Source organism: Scyliorhinus canicula, chromosome 7, assembly GCF_902713615.1.
Source record: "Scyliorhinus canicula chromosome 7, sScyCan1.1, whole genome shotgun sequence".
Taxonomy (NCBI): Eukaryota; Metazoa; Chordata; class Chondrichthyes; order Carcharhiniformes; family Scyliorhinidae; genus Scyliorhinus; species Scyliorhinus canicula.
In genome coordinates this window covers 59,157,610-59,185,176 of record NC_052152.1, presented here as the reverse complement: position 1 = coordinate 59,185,176, position 27,567 = coordinate 59,157,610, and the positions used below count along the sequence as shown (strand labels likewise).

Genomic DNA, 27,567 nt, shown 5'->3' with positions numbered 1-27,567 from the left:
AGCTTTTCTCTGGTGATTCCCTTCTGCATCTTTGCTTCTTGAGCTTTTCATCAGGCTTTCTTGATTTTTCCTTCAGTTTTCCACGATAAAATTTTTTTCTGCAGTCTCTTTTTGCAGAAACTTGCATTTAAGCTTTTATCAGCTCCAAACTCAACTATTCCAACATTCTTCTGAACAGTCTCCCATTCTTCACCCTCCATAAACTTAAGCAAATCAAAACTCTGTTGTTCGTATCCTCTCTTGCAGCAAGTTCTATTTCCTCATTATTCTGCTCTTGCTGCCCTACATGGTCTCTCAGTCCCCTAATACCTCATTCTTGTGTTTAAATCTGTTCTCCCAACTCCTCTAAATTGTATTTTTGTTTGACTTGGGCGTTTGTGCATCCCCACTTTCCTTTGGTTACCTTAATTTTCAACAAACTAGGCTTTATACCGTTGGAACTCCCTTCTTAAACTCCTCTGGTTCTCCATCTCTTTCCCTCTCATTGAAACTCAGCCCCGTGACTACATTTTTGGCCATTTCTTTCAACATCTTTTAAAAAAAATAAATTTAGAGTACCCAATTCATTTTTTTTCCAATTAAGGTGCAATTTAGCATGGCCAATCCGCCTAATCTGCACATCTTTTGGGTTGTGGGGACGAAACCCATGCAAACACGAGGAGAATGTGCAAACTCCACACGGACAGTGACCCTGAGCCGGGATCGAACCTGGGACCTCAGCGCCGTGAGGCAGCACTGCTAACCACTCTGCCACCGTGCTGCCCCTTCTTCCAACATCTTTTTTGACTAATGATCCAATGAATTTTTATTGCACCTTTGTGAAATCCTTTGGGATGTTTTTCTAGATTATAGGTGTCAGCTTGGGCTGACAAGTGGCAAGTAATATTCACGCCACACACATCTCCAACAAGAGAGTATCTAACCAACACGCCTTGATATTCAATGGCATTAACATTGCTGAATCCCTCTATCAACATACTGGGGTTACCACTGACCAGAGACTGAACTGGACTGGCCATAAAAATACTGTGGTTACCAGAGCAGGTCAAAGGCTAGGATCCCGTGGCGAGTAATTCACCTCCCGACTCCCCAAAGTCTGTCCATCATCTACAAGACACAAGTCAGGAGTGTAATGGAATACTCTCTACTTGCCTGGATGAGTGCAGCTCCACAACTCAAGACAATCCAGGACAAGGCATCCATTTGATTCTACCCTTTTCGCAAACGTTCAATTCCTCCACCATCGGCTAACAGTGGCAGCTGTGTGTACCATCTACAAGATGAGCTGCAGGAACTCACCAAGGTTCCTTAGGCAGCACCTTTTAAACTCACAACCACTGCCATCTAGAAGGACAGGAGCAGCAGAGACCTGGGAACAGCATCACTTGGAGGTCCCCCTCCCAAGTCGCTCACCATCCTGGTTTCACTGGGTCAAAATACGGGAACTTCCTTCCTAAGAACACTATGGATGTACCTACACTTCAGGGACTGCAGTGGTCAAGAAGGCAGCTCGCCACCACCTTGTCAAGGGTAACTTGGGATGGGCAATAATGCTCATCTAGCCAGCTATGCCCACATCCCATAAATCAATAAATAAAAAGTTGGTATATATAATTCTGCTGACAACAGAACAATGAATTATAATAATTCCCATCTCATCTTCAAGTTTCTTCTCCTTTTCTGAAGGCAGTAAACGAGATATGGTTAGTTCCAGGTGTGCTGTCAGTCCTCTGCCTTAGTTGCTCTTCTTCATCTGTTAAGTCCAGATAATGAATGCTGGCATTTAATGGAATGGAGAGGTGGTGGCATGAGAGCTGTATTTGATCTGTTGTAATCAATGTTGATATGGTTCATCGTCCAGCAGGGATCACTAGGTAAATCAGGACCAAATATCATGCTGATAAATTTCTCTCCATTAATTCAGAGTGATTAGAGGTCAAGTTACAGTTCCCATTTTGATGCCCTGGGTGACATCAACGGACTCAAAGGGCGGCATGTGGTGCAGTGGTTAGCACTGGGACTGCAGCGTTGAGGACCCGGGTTTGAATCCTGGCCCTGGGTTACTGACCCTGTGGAGTTTGCACGTTCTCCCCATGTCTGCGTGATTTCACCCCCACAACCCAAAGATGTGCAGGTTAGGTGGATTGGCCACGCTAAATTGCCCCTTAATTCGAGAAAAAATTATTGGGTACTCTAAATTTATTTTAAAAAATCAATGGACTCAAGACACACCAGGGATTGGAGTTTCTTGCTCCTTCTGACTCAATACTGCATCCTGTGACAGAATGATCGACTTAGCTGAATTGCCATGGCTTAAAACAGATATAAATGTGCACATTACATTTGATTGTGTCAATATATTTTAAACAAAATTGTTTTGAATAGTATTGTCAGCCTTCAGGCTTTTGTAAGAATAAAGGAAGGTTATTTTAAGTTTTGAAAACAGATTTATCCCTCTCAGGGAATCAAGGGATATGGGGAGCATGCAGGAAAATGGAGTTAAGACTCATTATATTGAATGACACACTCGGTTTGCAGAGCTGAATTGTCTATTCCTCCTCCCAGTTCTTAAAACAGAGTGGGGTTTTCATAAGAACAGGAAATAGGAGCTGGAGGAGCCATTTGGCTCTTTGAGTGAGCTCCACCTTAGAGGATCATGGCAGATCTTGTACCTTAACTCCACTTTTCCACACTATCTCCACATCTCTGTATTCCTTGAGTAGCCAAAAATCTATTGCCATTTGTAGTGAATATACTCAACAAATGAGAATGCACAGCTCCCCGAGGTGAAGCGTTTAAAAGATTCACAGTCTTGGAATGAAGAAATCTTTCTCCATATCAATTCTAAGTGGCCAACCCTTTATATTGAGACTGTGACCCCATGTTCTAGACTGCTCTGCTGAGAAAACATTTTCTCGGTATCCACCTTGTCAAGCCCAATAATTTTATATGTTTCAATCAGATCACCTCTCACTCTTCCAAAATACAGGGAATTTAGGCCTAGCCTACTAAATCTTCCCTCAAGGGAAAATCTCCTTATCTCAGGAACCAGTTTAGTGCACCTTCATTGCACTACTCCCAGGAAAAGTTTGCCCTTTCGTAGGTAAGGGGACAAAACCTGCACAGAGTATTTCTGGTGTGGCCCCAGCAATACCCTGAATAATTGTAGTAAGACTTCTCCACCAATCTTGTAACAAAAACCTACTTTCCTTCCTGACTTGATGTACCGGCACGTTAACATTCTGTCACTCATGTAAAATAATACTGTAAGTCACTCTGATTGCGAACATTGCCCAGTGTCTCACCATTTAAAAAATATTATTTTTTATTTTTCCTACCAAAGTGGATAACATGACACTTCACTACATTGTACTACATTTGATATGTTCTTGTTCACTCACCTAACCTCTCTATATTCCTCTACAGCCTCTTTGTCCTCATCACTTACCTTCTCACCTAACTTTGTATTATTTGCAAATTTGGAAATGTTGCATTCTGTCCCCTCATCCAAATAATTCATATGGATTGTAAATAGCTAAGGTCCAAGGACCGATGCTTGTGGTACCCTCCTAGTTAGAGCTTGAAAACACAAATATCCCCTTTATTCCAACACTGTTTTCTGTCCATTAACCAATCCTTGTTCCATGTTAATATATTACCTTTAACTACACAAGTCTAAATCTTGGATAATAACCTCTTGGGTTGCACCGTTTCAAATATTTTTTGAAAATCCAAATACACTACCTTCACTGATTCTCCCTTACCAATCCTACTAGTTACATCCTCAAAATACTCTCAAGAAATTGTCAAACATGATTTCCCTTTCATAAAACAGTGCTGACTCTGCTTAATCATGTCATGATTCTCTGATACCTCATATTGCTGGCATTTGCTAGAATGTGTACTAAATTTGTGCACCCTGGATGATCAGAAACATTCTGATGGTTTCTGGTTGCGGCTATGCGGAGCTAAGTCGCACGTTCGGCAGCTCCCGCTAGGAACGGACTTTTGGGCTCTTTTTAGGGCCCCCAACGGTACTTTTTCGACATTTCCCGGTGTGGGAAGGAGTCAGAAACGTTTCCCCAGCAGTGTATGGCTTGGACCAGGAGTGGGGTGAGTAAAAAAGTGGTAGTGAAGCCAAAGAAGGTGCGAGGGAAGAAGTACAAGATGGCAGCGGGCGGAGACCAGGCAGCATGGATGCAATGGGCGCAGGAGCAGCAGGAGGCTCTTCAGCGCTGCTTCAGGGAGCTTAAAACGGACCTGCTGGAGCCGATGAAGGCTTCAATTGATAAGCTGCTGGAGACCCAGACGGCCCAGGGGGTGGCGATCCGAGAGGTCCGGCAAAAGGTCTCCGAAAACGAGGACGAGACCTTGGGCCTTGTGGTGATATTGGAGGCGCACGAGGCGCTCCATAAAAAATGGCAGGAGAGGTTCGAGGAGATGGAGAACCGCTCGAGGCGGAAAAATCTGCAGATCCTGGGCCTCCCGGAGGGCTGGAGGGGTCGGACGTGGGGGCCTACGTGGTCACCATGTTAAATTCGCTGATGGGAGCTGGGGGAAGGGGGGGCGGGGTACCGAGTTGCTGCTGTAATGGCCAAGAGGGAGCTGGAGCAGGTAGAGGGGGTCGGGATGGGGGTCTGCCGCCATGGGGAACGGGCCGAGCGGGGGGCGCGGGCACGTGGCGGGCTGAGGAAGGGTTATGGCTAATTGACGGGGGAGGGGGGGCGGGTAGCCCCCTGATCCAGCTGATAACCTGGAACGTAAGGGGACTGAATGGGCCGGTCAAACGGGCCCGTGTGTTTGCGCACCTAAAGGGGCTGAAGGCGGATGTGGTCATGCTTCATGAGACGCACCTGAAGGTGGCGGATCAGGTAAGATTGAGGAAGGGATGGGTAAGCCAGGTGTTTCATTCGGGGCTGTATGCAAAAAATCAGGGGTGGCGATCTTGGTGGGAAAGAGGGTGTCGTTCGAGGCGTCCAACATTGTGACAGACAGTGGCGGTAGGTATGTGATGGTAAGTGGCAAGCTGCAGGGGGAGCGGGTGGTGCTGGTCAAGGTATACGCCCCGAATTGGGACGATGCGGGTTTCATGCGGCGCATGTTGAGCCGGATCCCAGACTTGGAGACAGGGGGCCTGATAATGGGGGGGGAGTTTAACACGGTGCTGGATCCGGCACTGGATCGCTCCAGATCTAGGACGGATAGGAGGCCGGTGGCGGCTAAGGTGCTGAGGGGGTTTATGGACCAGATGGGAGGGGTTGACCCATGGAGGTTTGCGAGACCGGGGGCCAGGGAATTTTCATTTTTCTCCCACGTTCATAAGGCCTATTCCCGGATTGATTTCTTTGTTATGAGTAGGGCGCTGATTGAGAGAGTGGAGGATACCGAGTACACAGCGATAGCCATTTCTGATCATGCCCGCATTGGGTGGACCTCGAGCTGGGGGAAGAGAGGGACCAGCGCCCGCTTTGGCGCTTAGAGGTGGGGTTGCTGGCGGACGAGGAGGTGAGCGGGCGGGTCCGAGGATGTATTGAGAGGTACCTGGAGGCCAACGACAATGGGGAGGTCCGAGTGGGGATGGTCTGGGAGGCGCTGAAGGCGGTGGTTAGGGGAGAGTTGATCTCCATTCGAGCCCACAGGGAGAGGAGAGAGCAGAGAGGGAGAGGTTGGTGGGGGAGATGGTGAGGGTAGACAGGAGATACGCGGAGGTGCCGGAGGAGGGACTGTTGAGGGATTGGCGCAGCCTCCAGGCCGAATTCAACCTGTTGACCACCAGGAAGGCGGAGGTGCAGTGGAGGAAGGCACAGGGGGCGGTGTATGAATATGGGGAAAAGGCGAGCCGGATGCTGGCGCACCAGCTTCGGAAGCGAGATGCAGCCAGGGAGATCGGTGGAGTTAAGGATAGGGGAGGAAACGTGGTGCGAAATGGGGTAGGCATCAATGGGGTCTTCAGGGACTTCTACGAGGAACTGTATCGGACCGAACCCCCACTGGAGGAGGGAGGGATGGGTCGTTTTCTGGACCGGCTGAGATTCCCGAGGGTGGAGGAGGGGCAGGTGGCGAGATTGGGGGCGCCGGTTGGGTTGGAGGATTTGGTCAAATGGATAGGGAGCATGCAGCCGGGGAAGGCGCCGGGGCCGGATGGGTTCCCGGTCAAATTCTATAAGACGTATGCGGACCAGCTGGGCCCTCTGTTGGTTAAGACCTTCAACGAGGCAAGGGAAGGAGGGGCTTTGCCTTCGACGATGTCTCGGGCGCTGATTTCCTTGATCCTTAAGCTGGACAAGGATCCCCTGCAGTGTGGGTCATACAGGCCGATCTCACTCTTAAATGTAGACGCCAAGTTGCTGGCGAAGATTTTAGCCACGAGGACAGAGGACTGTGTGCCACAGGTTATTCACGAGGATCAGACGGGGTTCGCTAAAGGGAGGCAGTTGAATACTAATATACGGAGGCTCTTGAATGTTATAATGATGCCGGCGGTAGAAGGGGAGGCGGAGATAGTGGCGGCGATGGATGCAGAGAAAGCCTTCGATAGGGTAGAGTGGGGGTACTTGTGGGAGGTGCTGAAAATGTTCGGGTTTGGGGAGGGGTTTGTCAGGTGGGTGAGGCTGCTATATGAGGCCCTGGTGGCGAGTGTGGCCACGAATATGAGGTCGGACGGAGTATTTTCGGCTGCACCGAGGGACGAGGCAGGGGTGTCCCCTGTCCCCCCTGCTCTTTGCGCTGGCGATTGAACCGGTGGGTGGGATGCCAGAGGTGATGAGGATTCTCAGGGAGTTTGGGGATTTCTCAGAGTACAAGCTCAACATGGGGAAGAGCGAGCTGTTCGTTGTTCACCCAGGGGACCGGGGGGGGGGGGGGGGGGGGGGGATTGGTGAGCTCCCACTAAAAAGGGCGGAGAGGAGCTTCAGGTACTTTGGGGTCCAGGTGGCTAGGAGCTGGGGGGCCTTGCATAAGCTTAACCTCACAAGGCTGGTGGAGCAAATGGAGGAGGAGTTTAAGAGGTAGGACATGCTGCCGCTGTCTTTGGCGGGTAGGGTGCAGTCAGTCAAGATGACGGTGCTCCCAAGATTTCTGTTCCTGTTCCAGTGCCTCCCCATCCTTATCCCGAGGGCCTTCTTCAGGCGGGTTAATAGGAGTATTACGGGGTTTGTGTGGGCGCAGGGGACCCCGAGGGTGAGAAGGGTGCTCCTGGAGCAAAGTAGGGATTGGGGGGGGGGGGGGGGGGGGGGGGCTGGCGTTGCCCAACCTCTGTGGGTATTACTGGGATGCCAACGTGGCGATGGTGTGCAAGTGGGTGATGGAAGGGGAGGGGGCAGCATAGAAGAGGCTGGAGATGGCGTCCTGTGTGGGCATGAGCCTGGAGGCGCTGGCGACGGCGCCGCTGCCGCTCACTCCAACGAGGTATACCATGAACCCGGTGGTGGCGGCTACCCTCAAAATTTGGGGGCAATGGAGACGGCACAGGGGGGAGGTGGGGGCCTCGGTGGGGTCCCCGATACGGGGGAACCACCGGTTTGTCCCGGGGAGAATGGACGGTGGGTTCCTGAGTTGGCACAGGGCAGGTATCAGGAGGATGGGGGACCTGTTTGTGGATGGGAAGTTCGCGAGCCTGGGTGAGCTGGAGGAGAAGTTCGGGCTCCCCCCGGGGAACACCTTCAGGTATATGCAGGTAAGGGCGTTTGTCAGGCGGCAAGTGGCGGAGTTCCCACTGTTGCCGCCGCGCGGGGCCCAGGGCAGGGTGCTCTTGGGGGTGTGGTTTGGAGAGGGGAGGATCTCGGCAACGTACCAGGTGATGCAGGAGGAGGATGAAGCCTCGGTGGATGAGCTGAAGGGTAAGTGGGAGGAGAAGCTGGGTGAGGAGATCGAGGAGGGGACGTGGGCGGACGCCCTAGGGAGGGTGAACTCCTCCTCTTCTTGCGCGAGGCTCAGCCTCATACAATTTAAGGTGCTGCATAGGGCTCACATGACCGGGACAAGGATGAGCTGGTTTTTTGGGAGTAAGGACAGGTGTGTTAGATGCTCAGGGAGCCCAGCAAATCACACCCATATGTTCTGGGCATGCCCAGCATTGGAGGACTTTTGGAAGGGCATAGCAAGGACGTTGTCGAGGGTGGTGGGATCCAGGGTCAGGCCGGGCTGGGGGCTCACAATATTTGGGGTTGCAGAGGAGCCGGGAGTGCAGAAGGCGAAAGAGGCCGGTATTCTGGCCTTTGCGTCCCTGGTAGCCCGGCGGAGGATTCTTCTTTAGTGGAAGGATGCGAGGCCCCCAAGCGTCAAGGCCTGGATCAACGATATGGCAGGGTTTATTAAATTGGAGAGGGTGAAATTTGCCCTAAGGGGATCGATGCAGGGGTTCTTCAGGAGGTGGCAACCGTTCCTAGATTTCCTGGCAGAACGGTAGAAAAAGGCCAGCTGCAGCAGCAACCTGGGGGGGGGGGGGGGGGGGGGGGGGGTTGGTTCGTCTCTTTGTTTTGTTTTGAAGGGGCGTGTATATTTGTTCAATGTTGAGGACGGGTGTTAATTTATTTCCTTTTTGTATATATTGGGGGGGGGGGGGGGGGGGGGTTTGTTTCCTCTCTTCTTTTTGTAATTTGTTATTGATATTTTGTGAAAATTTGAATAAAAATTATTTAAAAAAAAAGAAACATTCTGATGATTACATTCATTAGGTGGGTAGTGCGGGAAATGGAATGCCCCTCAGTCCTTTCTGTTGAACTTCACAAAAGGTAGTTTCAAAGGGAAGTTGCAGACTTGTTTAGTTGCTCTTTTGGAAAGGGATTAAGTTCAAGCCTCAATGTTGTATGATTTGCAGTCAGACAATAAAGTGATGCAGAAAATACAGGGTGACTGTGCAGAGGGGTTGTTCTGCCCTAGGTCAGAACACAGAGGAATTATGTTTTCAAAATAAAATCACCTACTGAAATAGGATTATAATTAGGTGATTGAATATAGAAATCCGATCATAACTGTGGTTCTGTTATCTTCATTTTACTGGGAAATAACAGAGTTTAATAACTCGCATCAAGCCTCGCCTCACCTTGAAGTAATTTGGTCCACTGTTGAAATGACAGAATAAATATATGCATGACAAATGTGGCGATTCAAGCCAGATCACAAGGGAAGCTGTTGTTAGATCCCTGGATTATGCTATCATACAAATAGAAAATGTGCAGTGCAAGCCAACTTTCATAAAAGTTAGATGCTCAGACTGTTTAATGGAACAACTGACAACAGATCAAGAAGTATTACAGTGGATCTAAATGGATAACAAAAACATGATTTTGATGGATTTGTTGCAATGATTTCTATTTTAGTATTAAAGAACTGCAACATCCACAACAAAATATATAGATTTCTAGGCTGACAATGCAGTTTTTCTCCATTTGTAAATACTGATGTATTTTACTTCAATCTGATACTGCAAAATATAAATCTCAACTCTCTGGAATGCTTCATTTTTTGCTAAAACCTTTATCTTCAAAAGTAACTTGTGACACATATACCATTTACAAAAAAACCCACATTAATTTGGTTAAAATGGAGGACAAGCCAAGAAAATAGTGGTGGTAACCCCATTATTTTGAAAAGATTATGGTTGGCATTAAAACATTCCAATCAGAAAATCTCACTTTATTTGTCAATCTAGTATGAGCCCCATTATTTTATTTTTTAAACATCAAATATTTATGAAGAGTAAATGTATGCAACAGAAATTAAAATCTTTAGCAGCAAACTAAACATGAATTACCTGCATTGTGTTTGGCCAGATATTTATCCTTGTATTGTTTCTTCTTCTTTCCAAACCAGGTACAGCTAGCCTGCTGCTCCTGTTTGGTCTTTTCCATTGCTATACATGCAACACGCCTTTTGTATAAACAAAAACAAAACAAATTAGGTCCTGGTTGCCATTGTAAGAAAACATAGGGCAGTATTTAATGGAGGCAATGGAGGGGTTGGTCTCGTCACCTCTTTTTGGGAAAGTTTGCCGAATTAAGTGCCAAATTAAGTTTGCCGAATTAAGGCACTTAACTGGGCTTTCCCTGGTGCCAAGGACACTAGGATCTGAAGTCCCGCATGCTGAGAATCGCCGCAATCAGAAGCTAGCTACTCTTCACTGTTCTATTGTCATTGGAATGGCATTGGAAGCTGCCACTATTACATCCATTTAAAAAAAAATTTACAATATCCAATAATTTTTTTCGAATTAAGGGGTAATTTAGCTTGACCAATCCACCTACCCTGCACATCTTTGTGTTGTGGGGATGAGACCCATGCAGACATGGGGAGAATGTGCAAACTCCACATGGACAGTGACCAGGTGCCGGGATCAAACCCGGGTCCTCGGCGCCGTGAGGCAACAGTGCTAACCACTGCACCACCGTGCCGCCCGGTATTACATCCATCTCAGGTCGAGGATCACTGATGGGCCCAGGCACAGGTGAGTGATGGTAGGAGGTGAGGGGAAAAAGTTTGGCAGCAAGAGCAGGGGGATGGCTTTCATCGACCAACCCCCCTTACATATACTGGGCCCCTCAATCAGTGCCTTTAAACGAGGGATGTAAATATTAATTTTAAACATATATTTATAACAGCAAATAGTTTGGTTCTATTGGCTTTTTGAAAATGGGGTATATGAACCAGATTTTAAAGAAGTTTGCAATTTTGTAAATGTTTTGTCTTATAATTTTTAATCAGTGAAAACTGAGAGGACAGTATAATGGAAATGTTACAGGACGAGTAATTCAGAGGCCCAGACAAAAGCTCAGGGAACCAGAGTTCACATCCCACCATGGCAGCTAGAAGAATTTAAATACAATTAATGAATAAAATCTAGAATAAAATGTCAGTCTCCGTATTAATAATCATAAAACTGCAACTTATTAAAAAAAACATTCAGTTCAGTAATTTGCTGTTCTTACCCGATCTGGCCTACATGTAACTCCATGACTGCAGATATGTGGTTGACTCTTAATTTACACTCTGTAAAAGTCTTGCAAGCCAGTCAGCTGTATCAAATTACTAAAGGAAAGCTGACTAAGTATAAAACTGGGTAGAGCATTCAGCATTGACCTAGATATTGGAAATGACAAAGGCAAACCCTACCCAGTCCACTGTGCAAAGTTATCCTCATTAACATTTGCAGACTTGCACCAAAATTGGCAGACCTGTCCCACAAGGGACAGCAAGCAACAGTCAAGTTGGAATTATACTGTACAGCAGGACAGGTCCACCACACGTGGTGGTACAGTGATTTACAGTTGGGATGGAGTGGTCCTGGAAGTCCTCAATATTGACTCTGGACCACATGAAGTTTATATGCAAGGATACTTCCTGCTGATTATCACCTTGCCTTCACTTGTCTGATGAATCAGTACTCTTTCATTTTGAACACCACAGGAAGAAGCACTGAGGGTAGCAACAGCACTCTGGGTGGGAGAGTTCATGCCTTACAAGAGTTACACGATAGCACCACTACTGACCAAACCCTCAAGGACATATCTGCCAGACTGAGCCTGCTGCAGGTGATGAGAACGACCAAGAGAGAAAAATCTATCTGACCTTGTCCTAACCATCTACCTGCCGCAGATGCAACTATCCATGCCAATATTGGTAGGAATGACCACTGCACAGTTCTTTTAGTGACAAAGTCTCGCCTTCAAACTGAAGAAACCCTCCATCATGTTGTGTGACCCTAACACTGTGCTAAGCGCTACCGGTGTAGCAGTTCAAAACTGGGCATGCATGAGGTGCTGTGGGTCATCAGTGGTTATATTCAACCACAATCTCTAAGCTCATGACCCAACATACCCTACTCAACCATTACCACCAGGCCAAGGGACTACAGCTGGTTCAGTGAAGAGTGGAGAGCATGCATGCCAGGCAAACCTAAAATGAGGTGCCAACCTGTTGAAGCTACAAAGGACTACATGCATGTCAAACGCCAGAAGCTGCAGGCTGCAGATACAGGTAGTGTCATACAATACTGGCAGGGCCACTCTGTTCCAGACCAATGTTTGGTCCAAACATCGACAAGCGAGCTGAACTCAAGAGGTTAGATGAGACTGACTGCCTTTGATATCAAGGCGCCCTAGCAAAACTGGAGTCAATGGGAATTAGAGGGAAACTCTTAATTGGTTGTAGTCATATCTTGCACAAAGAAGGTGCCGCGAGAGGTTCTCAAGGTAGTGTCCTAGCTTAGCTATCTTCAGCTGATTCATCAATGTCCCTTCCACCAAATAAGGTCAGATGTGATTATTGCAAAGTTCACAAATATTATCAAGTCTTCAGATTGTGTAGTAGTTCATGCCTGCATGCAGCAAGATCTCAACAAAATTCAGGCTTAGGCTGGTAAGTGGCAAGTAATATTCACACAAGGATTTGATCATCTCCAACAAGAGAGGATCTAACTATCTGCCCATGCCATTTAGTGCCATTAGCATTGCTGAAACCCCACCATCTACATTCCAGGGAATTACCACTGAGCAGAAGCTTAAACGGACCAGCCACCTAAGCACTATGGCTACAAAAGCAGGTCAGAGGCTGGAATTTTGTGGTGAGTAACTCACCTCCTGACTCTCCAAAGCCTGTCCACCATCTTCATGGCACAATTCAGGAGTGTGGTGCAATACTCTGCATTTAAGTGGATGAGTGCCGCTCCAATAACACTCAAGAAGCTTATTCATGGCAAAGCAGCCTGCTTGATCAGCACCCCATACAGCACCTTAAACATTAATTTCCTCCAACACCAATGTACAGTGGCCCCAATATACCATCTACAAGATGCACTCCAGCAACTTGCCAAGGCTCCTTTGACAGCACCTTCCAAACCCGCAACTTCTACTACCTGGAAGAACAAAGGCAACAGATATACAGGAACACCACAACCTGCAAGTTCCTCTTCAAGTCAGGCACCATCCTGACTTAGAAATATATCACTGTTCCTACACTGTCACTGGGTAAAAATCCTGGAACTTCCTTCCTAACAACATTATGGGTGGACCTACACCACATGACTGCAGCAGTTCAAGAAGATAGATCACCACCACCACTTTCTCAAAGGCAATTATATAGTAGAGAATAGATGGTTTGAGTCTTACTAACATTCATCTGAAGGAAAGTACGCATCATCCAAGATGGGATGTGGCGTAAACAGTGTGATAAAGAGAGGCAATGAAGTGGTTGAGATAGGTTATGGGATGTTGGGTAATATTTAAAATATAGCATTCATTCATTGTCTTGATTGGGAAAAACTACGATAGGCAATTTAGTAACTTGATGATAAAATATGGCCGAGTAGACCTACCATTCCTGAAGTTCAGGAGAGGGAATGAGTCCAGCTGTACCATTTTTAGAGTTTTCTAATTTGCCCTGCCACCAATTGTGATCATCCTTACTGATGATTTGTATGATTTCTCCAACTCTGAACCGGATCCCAGCCTCTTTACAAGGTATAAGATCATCCTTTGATGGATCATATTCAAATTGTGCTCGAACATATATCTATGAGACAAATGGGATTGTATTTTAAAAGTGCAACATATGTTGAACGGCCTATCTAGGAAAGTAAAACATTATTAAAACAAACACAAAACTAACAAAATAAATCTATCAAATACAATAACACAACAGTAAAAGTAAGGAAATATAAGCAATTCTAAACATTTTCACTAAATTGCACTGCTCATGATTTTTACACAATCTGATGATCAAACGTTTCAAAATTTCTATAATTTCATATAGGAGGTAGTAACAATATTGTTGAGGATAAGAATGGATAAGGAGGAGGATCTGTTTCTTTAATATAGGAATGGCACGAGAAGATTGGAAGATTGTAAATACCCTTGTTTAAAATAGTGGAGAACAATAAACCCAGCAGCTACAGGCCAATCAGCTGACTGCAGCGGCGGGGAAATTTTGAGACACAATGATTTGGAACAAAATTAATCGGAATTTCAAAAAATATGGGCTAATAAATGAAGGTCAACATGTATTTATTAAAACAAATTATGTTTTGATAACTTGATTTAGTTCTTTGATGAACAGAGGTTGATGAGAGTATGATGCTTCTGAATGTTCAAAAAGCACATACGAAGGATCACAATAGGTTCGTTAGCAAAAATTAAAGTTCACAGCAATAAAATTACATGATTGACTAAGGGACAGAAAGCAGACAGAAGATGTGAACAATTGTTTTTCAGACTGCAGGGAAACATAGTGTGTTCTCCAGGGGTCAGTTTTGGTGCCAATCCTCTTTTTGATACATATTAATGACCATTATTTGGGTATACAGGACATAATTTCCAAAGTTTGTAAATGATGCAAACTTTGAAACGTTGTAATCAATAAGGAAGATAGTTACGGACTTAATGAGATTAACTTGATAAATTTACCAAACAGCCAGCATGGGCACAATGGGTAAATGGCTTCATTCTGTACTGCATCATTCTACGTCTACAATATTCAGACAGATGCTGACAATTCTACTCAGGCCATTATCAGACTTAGTAATATAATTAACTGAAAAGTTAAATATTTCAACATACAAAGTATTGAATGAGAAATGGATTGACTGCTACTGCTAAGCTATGGATACTATAAAGTTTCTATGGAGTTGAACTATTCACCTGTCGTCCTTTTGGTTGTGTAGTTGAGGGCAAGTCCTGTAGGATAAAGTCAACCCAAGGAAAAGAGATTTTGATTTCACCTTCAAAGCAAAACTATGACAATTCTACCATATTTTGCATTTGTTAAATGTTTAATTGCTGCAAAAATTATGATATAATCAGATGTTATAAGCATCAATTTGCATAATGCGTCAAGCCATTACATAAAATGATTTAACGAATAAGTGGGCCAGGCTGCTTAGCAACAAGCTGTAGAAAGCAGTTACCAACTGTGAACAGTATTGCCCGCACTCCCATTGCATAGTCTACATCTTCAACACAAGTATACAGCTGAGCTACAGTAATATTGCAGTAATTGTTTAACACAATACATTAGAGATATTTTAATTATGAATAAACACAGTTACTGCTTTGAAGTATATGTTGTTCTAAACACGTTAGAATGGATTTAGGCTATGTAAACCAAATTTGCTAAATTTGAGCAGCTTTGCTAACTGATTAATTCTGATTCAGATATTGAGTTGCATTACTCCATTATTTGAGTTATTTCCCCAGAATCGTGTCTATTCATTAACTTTAAATATATTAAGTTCACCACCATCCTTGTAAATTATTTCTTCATATTTCCATTAGTTTCCTATCCCTTGCACACTCCTCCAACTGAATGTATAGATAGATGCCTGTTCTTGCATTTCTCCCAATGCTATTCCTGGATTGGCCAAAAGGAGGAAAATGAGAGTGACAAGGATTAATTTGTCTTTCAATTTCCTCCCCATGAATATGTAGCACTGACAAGCTCTAGAAAATGTATACTGGAAAAATGATGCATGCAACTTGCACTTTAGTGCTCCTGGGTTATGGAGGGGATAATGAATCCACAGTTTACATATTCCTGATTGTTATCCAGGATATTGTGTAGGACAGGATCAGATACAGGTATGATTTCCTCCATGCAGGAATAAGCCTGCTGGTGTTCTTTGTCTACATTCACACAGAAACATTACCACTTGATTGAGATTGATTGAGCGTCACTTGTGGAACAGGAACTGAGCAAGGAATACCTTCAAGAAATGAAAAGGGCTGGGGAGAAAACTGGCAGAACATCAGAGGGTGAAAATAAGTTTGTAAACTGACAATATCTCACTGAGCATAAGAATAAGGAAAAAACAGTAACAGCCGAATTAAACTGCAGGACAGCAGTTGATGCATCAGCTATCATATCAGTTATTTTATTAAAATCATTATGCGATCACTCAAAAGTGTTCTTCTTGTCCTGCAGTGCTCTGCCTGCCAATTTTACAAATTTAGTCAAAAGTTTACTGTGTCCCCTTTTAGGCAAAATAATTATGAAAATTTTGCAATAAACAAGCACATCTTATATGATTGACGTTCTTCCAGGAAAGCTCAATGCTGGTAAGATAATAACTTGTGTTGAAAATGTACTAACAATCCCATATTCTTCATTTCTAATAGACAAAAAATGATCTGTAGCATTGAGTTGCCAGGCCAGGCTTCAGCTTCACACCGTAATGTGCATGTACCACGGCAGCAGTGGGCACACCAATTTGAGAACTCAGATAGCGGAAACCAAATCATACTTCTCAGAGCTCTCGTGTGAACCATGCATTTAAAGACTTTGCTATGATGCTGCACCAACTTTCAATTGGTCACCATCATTACACAAATTATTTCTCTTAACATCTCCCACCTCATTTTTGCCTTTTTCATAAACAATCTAAGTGTAAAGAAATCTTTCCAGTTATTGATTTTGCCAATGCCTCTTGGTGGCAAGATTCATTGGTAACTGATCCACAATTGAAAACTGGTCTTCATAAATCACCAGGAAACAAATGATATTGCAAATGGCTTCTTTGCCTGTGACATTAAAAACTGTCAGAACTTTACTGTAAGAAAAATTCTTTGGTACAGAGGTACCGGTCAACACTAACACAATTACGCCACTGGCAACAGAACTTTGGATTTGTGTTGTAAATGTAAACCTTACCGAAACAGAATTATAAGTGCTGCTATAGCCGTTAGCTGGGGATTGTCTGGATGTGGAGGGGGAATCTCTCTGCAACGAGACAGAAGGTTCAGTAGCACCGTATATACACAACTGAAAACATGTCAGAATTTTATACACTTGTTTTAAAGAAAAGAGTGAGGATCAATTCAATTGTTTCTAAACAGGAATCATTTGGTCAATTGTTTTCATGCATGTTAGTAGTATGTAATGTTATAAAGCTTTTAGTTTAAACAGATTTTTCAAAAATACATTTGGAATTGAATAGCTGCCTAGCTAAGTTATGTTTCACAATTACTGTCATTCGAAACTAAAAGCTTCTATTTAAAAGCTTACTTACATGATGTGTACAATTTTTAGAGGGCTTGATCGGGAGCAGCTGAGAGCCTGTTTTTGCCTGGTTGTTAGGGGGTCATAGTCTCACAAAAAGGGATCAACTATTTAGGACTGAGGAGGAGGAGGAGGAATTTATTGACTTAGTCTTTGAAATTGTCAGAGGGTTATGGAAGCTCAGTCAGCAATGAATTTTTGGACACCAAGGGAATTAAGGGATATGGGGAAGTGCTGCTAAGAAGACTGGATTTTATTGAATGGCAGGGCAGGCTCGAGGGACATGTGGATAATTCATGCTCCTATTTTGTATGTTCTTTTTAAAATCGGGATCAAATCTGAATTCAAATATGGAGCAGAAATACATTTACAATACTTCAGAAAGATGAAATCAGGTTACTAGTTCTCATGGGAATTTTACTATATCAGGAAATGGTGGCACAGAATTTCTATCATATATAGTATACAGTATCAAGTTCAAGGGGGTTAAAGTTGCATAGTTCATAAATAATAAAATTATGAGTTGGTTATTATAATACCAAATCCAAGTTGGAATATCAAAAACGAATGGCACAAAAATCAAATTGCCCAAATCCTGATACAAATCGTGCTCATAAGTCACTGTTATATTTTCCAAGCTTTTCCTTTTGAGTCATGCATACAGAAGGCAGTTTATATCTGTGCCCAGTGAGTGCATCGAATTACACTGACTCCAATGCAGTTACAATTGTGTGCCACAAGGGTCCAATTCTTTTTTTTGAAGATGTTTTTATTATACTTTTAACCATTTTTATGCAAAGCATATACTAACTCAGAATAACAACTAAACAGTAAGAAACCCTCTTCCCTTTATGGTACTATAACCTCACCCCTAAACCTCCCAACCGTAGCAGCTAACTGTGACCAATTCTTTAAAATACATTATAAATGGCCACCATCTGTGATAAAACTCTTCCACTGGCCCTCTCACGGTAAACGTGGATTTCTCAAGGTGTAAAAACTCCATCAGCTCACCCAGTCATGCTGAGGCGCTTGGCAGTGTAGTTGACCTCCAGCCCAAGTGGATCCGCCTCCTTGCTACAAGTGAGGCAAGGCCAAGACATCTGCCCCACCCCTGTCCGGAACTCTGGCACATCCGAAACACTAAGAATCGTCACCAGTGGGCAAGCCTCCAACTTAATGCCCAGGATTGCCGACATAGTATCGAAAAAGTACCTCCAGAAGCCCACTAGCTTTGAGCATGACCAGAACATGTGCATGTGGTGCAGTGGGCCCTTCAAACACTGCACATCTATCATCCAAAAAACCAACTCATTCTAGCCTTTGTGAGGTGTGCTCGAAACAATATCTTTAGCTGGATGAGACTCAGCCTCACAGAAGATGAGGTTGCATCCACCCTCCTTGGTGCCTCGCTCCAAACCTCCTCTTCCAAGATCGGCCCCAGCTTCTCTGTCCACTTTGCCTTCACACCCCAACCGAGAACGTCTCCTCCTCCACTATCCGCTGGTATATGCCTGACGTACTGGTCACCTCTGACCCAGAGCAGGATAAATTCCGTTCGAAAAAGGCAGAAGACTGCTCCACCGGGCAGGCTGTAAAATTCCTTTTGACCCAGCTACGCACCTGGAGATACCTGAAACAATCAGCATCTTTAAGTCCATGGGCGCGATTCTCCGCTCCCCACGCCGGGTGGGAGAATCGCGGGAGGGCCCCCCGACAAATTTCACGTCCCCCTGGCACTCCCCGCGATTCTTCCCCCCCTCGAAAGAATCGGCGCTCGCCGTTTTTCATGGCGAACGCCGATTCTCCGACCCGGATGGGCTGAGCGGCCTGCCGTTCGCGGCCGTTTCACGACGGCGGCAAACACACCTGGTCGCTGCCATCGTGAAACGGGAGTGAGAAGCCCTTTTGGGGCTTGTAGGTGGCCTAGCAAGGAAAGAGCACCACGACTGTGCTCGGGAGGGGACAGGCCCGCGATTGGTGCCCACCGATTGTCGGGCCGGCGTCCAAATCGGACGCACTATTTCCCCTCCGCCGCCCCGCAAAATCAAGCCACCATGTCTTGCGGGGCGGCTGAGGGGAAAGACGGCCACCGCGCATGCGCGGGTTCGTGCCGTCAGCGTCATGACGTCAGCCGCGCATGCGCGGTTTGGAGCCGGCCAACCTGCGCATGCGCGGCTGACGTCATTAGGCGCGCCGGCCGCGTCATTCTTGGCGCGACGCCCCCGCGGCCGAGAGTTACGGAGCGCCGCTCCTAGCCCTGCCGGGAGGGGAGAATAGGGGGCGAGGAGCGGCCTCCGAGGCCGTCGTGAAACTCGGCTGAGTTCACGACGGCCCTCCCGATTTTTCCCGGGAGCGGAGAATTCCGCCCCATGTTTCTCCTTCAGTTCCCCCAGGCGAGTGAACTGACCCTTTAAAAACAAATCTCCCATCTTCTCCAACCCCTTTTCCTTCCACTTCCTAAATTTCACATCCAAATTAGCACACTCAAATAACTGATTTTCACAGATGGGAGCTAGCCATGAGGCAGCCTTTAAATTGTTGATGGAAATGTTGACGGAATTGCCTCCAAATTTTTAAAGTGGCTATTACCACCGGGTAAGTTAAATGTTTCCTTCCACCACCGGGAGCGGATTCATTACCAATGCCCCCAGGCCTGCCCCCTGACAGACTCTGCCTCCACCAGGGCCCACAGCTCCTCCGATTCTACGCATTGCTCTAGCACTTTTTCTGCATCGGCGCCCAATAGTAATACTGAAAGTCTGGCAAGGCCAAGCCCCCGACTTGTCTTTCCCTCTGGAACACCGTCCTCCTGATCCTCGGGCTTGCCTGCCCAAATAAACCCAGTCCAAGCTGGTCGATCTGAAGAATGCAATAGGCAGGAGCACTGGGAAGCACTGAAATAAAAATATAAATCTCTGCAAGATATTCATCTTAACTGATTGCACTCGGCCCGCCAGGAACCGGGGGGAGAGACCATTTCACCTTTGCAAGTCTGCTTTAACCATCCCCATTTGACTTGTGCAATACAGCTAAGGAGGGTAAAGATACAGAATCATTGAATATAGGGAAAACGTCAGCAGGATGCTGGCGCGTCAGCTGAGGAAACAGGAAGCGGTGAGAGAGATTGGGAAATTAAAGGATACAGCGGGGAGGTGGTTTTGGATCCGGCGGGGGTGAATGATGTGTTTCACAAATTTTACAGTAGATAGTGTAAAGTGGAACCTCCAGCCAGGGAGGAGGGTATGAAGTGATTCCTGGGTGGGTTGGAGTTGCTGGGTGGGAATGGATTTCGGTACCTGCCGGTACGGGACTTTGTCCGGAGCAGGTTCCGAGGATAGATAAGGAGTTGGTGGAGGGTCTGTGAACCCCAATTGGGCTGGGGGAGGTTATAGACGGGTTGGGTGGCACGATGCAAACGGGTAAGACCCCAGGACCTGACGGATACCAGGTTGAGTTTTATAAAACATTTTCCGGGCTGTTGGGGCTGCTCCTGGTAAAGGCTTTTAATGAGCCAAGGAGCTGGACGTGCTCCCCCCAAAGTTATCGCAGGCATCGATTTCCCTTATTTTGAAGCGGGATAAGGATCCGGAGAGTTGTTGGTCATATAGGCCGATCTCCCTGTTGAATATGGATGCTAAATTGCTGGCAAAGTTCTTGGCCACACGTATAGAGGATTGTGTTCTGGGGGTAATAGAGGTCCTCCTATTTATCCAGACGGGATTTGTAAAGGGACGACCAATATTAGACGGCTCCTAAATGTGACAATGACGCCTTCGGAGGGGCACGAGGTCGAGGTGGTGGTGGCCATGGACGCAGAAAAGGAATTGATCAGATGGAGTGGACGTACCTGTGGGATGTCCTGGGAAAGTTTGGGTACGGGCAGGGATTCGTTGATTGGGTCCGGTTGTTATATCAGGCATCGGTGACAAATGTAAGGAACAACCGGGTTCGATCAGAGTATTTTAGTCTGTACAGGGGGTGTCCAGTCGCCCCACTACTATTTGCCCTGGCCATAGATCCTTTGGCAATGGCGCTGAGGGCATAGAATATTTGGCTGGGGATAATGATTGTAATAAAATAACAGACCCGTTGGGGGATTGCAGGGTGATTGAGCAAATGAAAGGGGGCTTCCGTAGGTGGGACGTGCTCCCGCTGTCATTGGCAGGGTGGGTACAGTCCTCACGAGATTGCTGTTTGTGTTTCAGTGTCTTCCAATCTTCATCCCCAAGGCATTTTTTAGGAAGATGAACACAGCGATCTCAGGTTTTATATGGGCTGGGAAAGCCCCGAGGGTGAAGAAGGTCCTTCTTGAGTGGAGGTGCGGGGAGGGAGGCTTGGCCCTTCCGAACTTTATTAACTACTACTGGACGGCCAATATTTTGATGGTTAGGAAATGGGTAGTGAGGTAGGGTTCGGTGTGCGAGCGAGTGGAGGCGGCATCTTGCAAGGGCATGAGTCTGGAGGCTCTGTTAACGGCTCTGCCGTTCTCGCCAACTCCACAAGCCCAGTGGTAGTGGCAGCACATGAGACTGGAGGGGGCTTCGGTGTGGTCACCGATCTGTGACAATCACCGTTTCGCTCCGGAGGGGCTGGTCGGGGGCTTTAGGAAGTGGAAGAGGGCAGGGGTTGAGATGTTTGGAGATCTCTTCATTGAGGAGGGTTTCCTGAACTTGGAGGAGCTAGAGGAGGAGTTTGAGTTGCTGGGTGGGAATGGATTTCGGTACCTGCAGGTACGGGACTTTGTCTGGAGCAGGCTCCAAGCTTCCCTCGCCTCCCTCTAAGGGGGCTACAGGATAAGGTGATGTCAAGAACAGGGGTTGGGGAGGTGAGGGTTTCGGAAATATATAAAGAATTGATGGAGTGGGAAGGGTCCCAATCGGGGAGGTGAAGAGGGAGTGGGAGGAAGAGTTGGGAGGGGAGTTGGAAGTCGGGCTATGGGAGAAGGTCCTGAGAAGAGTCAATGCATCCTCGCTGTGTGCCAGGCTTAGCCTGATCCAGTTCAAGGTGGTCCATTGAGTTCATGTGACTGTGGCCCTGATGAGTAGGTTTTTTGAGGAGGTGGAGGTCAGATGTGGCGGTGCGGGGGTAGTCCGGAGAATCATATACATATGTTTTGGGCATGTCCGAAGCTGAGGGGATTGTGGCATGGATTCTCAGATATCATGTCAGAGGCCCTGGAAAGGAGGGTGACTGAGTTCAGAGGTGGCAATATTTGGAGTGTCAGAAGATCTGGGAGCCCAGGGGGAAGAAAGGCCGACGTTTTGGCCTTTGCCTCCCTGGTGGCCCAGAGACGGATTTTTCTGGGATGGAGGGATTCGGAGCCTTCAATTCGGGTGTTTGAGTCAGTGATATAGCAGGGTTTCTCAGGCTAGAGAAAATTAAGTTCGCCTTAAGGGGTTCAATACAGGGGTTTGCTCCGTGGTGGCAGCCGTTCATTGACTTATTTAAGGAAAACTGACCGTACGCAGGGGGGGGGCGGGGGCATGGCAGTGAATCTAATATATGGGGAGCTAGGAGTTGGGTATGATCCTGGCGGGTTTTTGAGTGTGTCGGACCGCTCTGTTGTTTAGAATGTTGAAATGTTAACATTAAAAATGCCTCAATAAACTGTTTTCTAAAAAAAAAAGACTTGTGTAATTCAGCCTCCAGAGATTCCCCCAGTCCCTTGCTATCTGGAGTCCCAAATACTGAAAATGACTTCCTGCTAGCCGGAAGGGCAACCCACTAAGCCCCCCTCTCCAACCTGGTGCCCCAACCACCAAGTATTCACTCTTTCCTACATTTAGCTTATGGCCAGAGAAAGCCCAAAGTGCTGCAAAATCCCCATAACACTGACATTTCCGGATCCCTAACACATAAAAAATCATCGGTGTATAGTAAAACCCTATTCTCCACCCAGCCTTTAACTGTTCCGTCCCAAGCTTTCAAAGTCCTCAGCGCCATGGCTAGTGGCTCTACTGCGAATGCAAACAGCAAAGGGGAAATTGGACATCACTACCTGGTGCCCCTGTATAGACGGTCGGTTTAGACTTCACTTTGTTAGTGCAAACACTGGCAAACAGGGCCACATACAACAGCCGCAACCATACTAAGAAGCCCAGTCCAAACCCAAAATGTTCTCGTACAGCGAACAGATGGACCAACTCTACCTGGTTGAACGCTCTCTCCACATCAAACAAAATATGATCTCCGGAACCTGGCACTCCCCTGAGGTAAGTACCACGTTCAACAGCTGCCTCACATTTGCCGTCAACCTCCATCCCTTTCCAAATCCAGTTTGATCTTTTCCCACCACCTCACCGCCAGCACCTTAACTAAAAGATTTGCAACCACATTGAACAGGGAGTTTGGACGATATGGCCTGCAGTATTTTTCATTTCATAGAATTTACAGTGCAGAAGGAGGCCATTTGGCCCATCGAGTCTGCACCGGCTCCTGGAAAGAGCACCCTACCCAAGATTAACACCTCCACCCTATCCCCATAACCCAGTAACCCCACCCAACACTAAGTGCAATTTTGGACACTAAGGGCAATTTCACATGGCCAATCCACCTAACCTGCACATCTTTGGACTGTGGGAGGAAACCGGAGCACCCGGAGAAAACCCACGCACACACGGGGAGGATGTGCAGACTCCGCACAGACAGTGACCCAAGCCGGAATCGAACCTGGGACGCTGGAACTGTGAAGCGAATGTGCTATCCACAATGCTACCGTGCTGCCCCTATGCGGGCATAGGGTCTTTGTCCTTTGTCCTTCTTCAGGAGCAAGGAAATCAACGCCTGCCCCAGCGTCTGTGACAGAGCACCTCTTTCCAAAGAGTCCCTAAACATCCCCAACAGTAAAGGGGCCAGTTGATCTACAAATGTTTAACGAAATTCCACCGGGAATCCACTGAGCCCCTGGTGCCTTCCCTGACTGCATCAATTTCAGCGCCTCTGTGATCCCTTCCAACTTCCGTTAGAACCCTCTAGTTTTCCCATTAGTTCCACCCCCCACCCGTGGGAAACTCCAACTCCCCCAGGATCTCCATCATATCCCTCCCATCCCACGGCAGTTCAGACCTGTCTAACTTTTCAGAGATGGTTCTAAATACCTCATTCACCTTCTCCTGAGGGGGGAACCAGGCCCCATCACGCGCCCAAATCTGGACAATCTCCCCCTCTGCCTCCAATTTCCTCAGTTGATATATCAGGAGCCGACGTCTTGTAGATTCCCCCTTTAGCTCACCTTAACTGTCGCATCGTCCCATCTGTAGAGATTAAATCGAACTATTTGCAGTTTTTCTCTCTCCGCTAATAGTTCTGGGGATGGACTATTCACTTACCTGTGATCAAACCCTGTAATAGTGTCAACCAGTTTTTCCCACTCCCTCCTTGCCTCTGCATCTACATGCACCTTGAAGGATATAATTTCTCCCCTAATTACTACCTTTAGCACCTCCCTTAGTATTGAGGGTGAGACCTCCCCATTATCATTGTTCAAAATGTAGTCCTGGATAGCGCCTGAGATTTTGCACAGAACCTCAGGTCCACCAACAGACTTGCATCTAACCGCCACCCCTTGCGACGACACCAGCCTACCTCCAACTCCCAGTCGACCCAATGTGGGGCGTGGTCAGAAATGACCACCGCCTGAGAACTGGGACTTCTTCACCCCTGGTAACAGTGCCTGTTACAAGACAAAATAATCAATCCTGGAAAACACATTATGTACTGAGGAAGAGTATGAAAACTCTTTCTCCTCCAGGTGCCCCAACCGCCAAGGGTCTGCTGTCAAACTGAGTGGAAACCATGGCTCATCCAAGCCTTCCGAAGGCGTGCCTGATCCTGCTCGCACATGTGGATCTCCTGGAGAAAATAATGTTGGCCCCCAGACTCTTTAAATTATCAAAAATCCACTCTTTTGGCTGGGCCACCCAGGCCCCACACATTCCAGGTGACCACCTTGTTGGGGGTCTCTCACCCCACTCAACCTCGAGTCAGCGATTACCACAATGATAGTTTGCCTCCTGGTACAGTACTTCAATTAAACCATATACATTGTGTCCATAGACCACAACAAATTTTATTTGTATGGGTGGGGGAATGAACGGATGGGAGGTGAGAGGAGGTAATGTGAAGTTTATCATTGATTTTTGAATGGGAATAAGAGTTCTCCTGCTAGCCTGGTGATTTTATAGAGTGAGTAGTTAAACTATACAGATCAGGGAAGTTCCCAAGTTTGATTCCCAGGCTGTGCTGAGTAAACTGATCTTAGCAAAGGACCTGGTAGGTTCCAGCGCTCCGAATCAGGAATTGAAAAACTGGCCAGAGTTTGTGCTCCTGATTGCTATTCTTCAAATCTCACCATGGCAACTCATGAAATATGAATTCAATTCATAAATCTGGAATATAAAGCTAGTCTCAGCCATGGTGACCATGAAACTATTACTGATTGTCTTGAAAAACCATCTGGTTCGTTAATGCCCGAGAGGGAAGTCTTTTCTCCTTACCTGGTCTGGCATGCATGTGACTCCTGACCCACAGCAATGTTCTTGACTCTTAATTGTCCTCTGAAATAGCCCAGCAAGCCAATTTGTTGTATCAAACCACTAGAAACTCTAAAATGAATGAAACTAGATGGACTACCTGGCGTCAACCTATGCACTAGAAATGATAATAGCACACCCAGCCCTGTCTACCCTGCAAATTCTTCCTTACTGACATGGTGGGGTTTGTGCCAAATTGGGAGAGCTGTCCACAGACTAATCAAGCAATAGTCTAACATAGTTATACCACTGAATCATACCGTACAATGCCCCAGTCACCACCGTCCTTGGGTATATCTTGTCCCACTAGCAGACCTGGCAGAGTGGTATACAGTTGGGAGAGAGTTTGCTGTGAGTCCTCAGCATTGACTCCGGACCCCATGAGGTCTCATGGCATGAAGTTAAATATGGGCAAGGAAACCTCCTGCTGATTACCACTTACTGCGTTCCTGTCCCTTCAGGAGATGAGTCAGGACACCTCCATATTGAATAGCAATTGGAAGAAGCACCTAGGGTGGCAGGTGCACAGTATGTTCTCTGAGTGGGAAACCATCACCAAGACTTGGTAGCGCAACTGCTGACTGAGCTGGCTAAATCCTCAAGGAAATAGCTGCTGGCAGCCGGTTTAGATCAGTTGGCTAGACAGCTGATTCATGATGCAGAGCGAGGCCAGCGGCGCGGGTTCAATTTCCATACCAACTGAGGTTATTCATGAAGGCCCCGCCTCCTCCATCGCCCCTCACCTGAGGTGTGGTGATTCTCAGATTAAATCACCACCAGTCAGCTGTCCCCCTCAAATGGGGAAAACAGCCTTTGGTCATCTGGAACTTTGGCAATTTTACAAACAGGACTACATGCAAGCCAAATAGTGGATTAGCTTGGGACAAACGGAGCTAAGTGACCCCACAACCAACAGATCAGATCTAATCTCTGCAGTTTTGCCACATGCAGTCATGAACAGTGGTGGGCAATTAAACAACTAACAGGGGTAGGAGGCTCCACAAATATCCCGTCTTCAATGATGGGGAGCCCCGGAACATCAGTGTAAAAGAGAAGACAGAAGCATTTACAACAATCTTCAGCCAGAAGTGCCAAGTGGATGATCTACCTCTGCCTCTTCCTGAGGTTCCCAGAAGCACAGTTGCCGGTCTTTAGCCAATTTGATTCACTCCACCTGATAAAGATGTGATTGAAGGCACTGAATATTGCAAAGGTTCTGGATCCTGATAACAGTCCAGCAACAGTCCTGAAGACATGTGCTCCTGACCTTGCCGCACCCCTAGCCAAGCTGTTCCAGTACAGCTGCAACATAGGCCTTTACTGGGCCATGTGGAAAATTGCCCAGGTATGTAGGTACACAAAAAGCAGGACATTTCCAACCCAGCCAAGTAGTGCCCCATCAGTCTACTTTTGATCATCAGCAAATGATGGAAGGGATTGCAACAGTGTTATGTAACAACTATTACACATTAATAACCTGCCCACTGATGCTCAGTTTGGGTTCCACCAGGTCCATTCAGTTCCTGAAGTCAATACAGTCTTGGTATAAACATGGTCAAAAAGGTTGAACTCAAGAAATAAGGCGAGATTCACCCCCCTTGACACCAAGCATTTGACCAAGTGTGGCATCAAGGAGTTCTGGTAAAACTAAATTCAATGGGAATCAGGGGGAAGGAATCGGGGGGGAAAACTCAACAATTGTTGGAGTCATACCCAGCTCAAAGGAAGGTGATGTTGGTTGTTGGAGGTCAATCATTTCAGTACCAGGTCATTGCTGCTGGAGTTCTTCAGGATGTGGAGATGCCGGCGTTGGACTGGGGTGAGCACAGTAAGAAGTCTTACAACACCAGGTTAAAGTCCAACAGGTTTGTTTCAAACACGAGCTTTCGGAGCATGGCTCCTTCTTCAGGTGAATGGAAAGGCTTGTTCCAGAAATGTTTATATAGACACAGTCAGAGATGCCCTGGAATGCGAGCACCTGCAGGCAATCAAATCATCAAAGATGCAGAGAGAGAGGTAACTCCAGGTTAACGAGGTGTGAATTGTCCCA

General features: G+C 46.6%; 1 protein-coding gene across 16 annotated transcripts in view; it reads right to left on the bottom strand.

Moving 5' to 3' along the window:
- The window catches only part of caska (calcium/calmodulin-dependent serine protein kinase a), a 740,678-nt gene that overhangs the window by 54,150 nt on the left and 658,961 nt on the right, over positions 1-27,567 (bottom strand). For 11 of the 16 annotated variants that reach the window (XM_038802088.1, XM_038802089.1, XM_038802090.1 and 8 more), the window contains 4 exons: positions 16,636-16,704; positions 14,631-14,666; positions 13,310-13,506; positions 9,755-9,870 (listed from right to left, as the gene is read on the bottom strand). In XM_038802088.1, coding sequence (XP_038658016.1) covers positions 9,755-9,870; positions 13,310-13,506; positions 14,631-14,666; positions 16,636-16,704 — 418 coding nt within the window. The remainder of the gene's footprint in view (positions 1-9,754; positions 9,871-13,309; positions 13,507-14,630; positions 14,667-16,635; positions 16,705-27,567) is intronic. The other 5 variants (XM_038802098.1, XM_038802102.1, XM_038802103.1 and 2 more) reach the window with 2 other exon arrangements.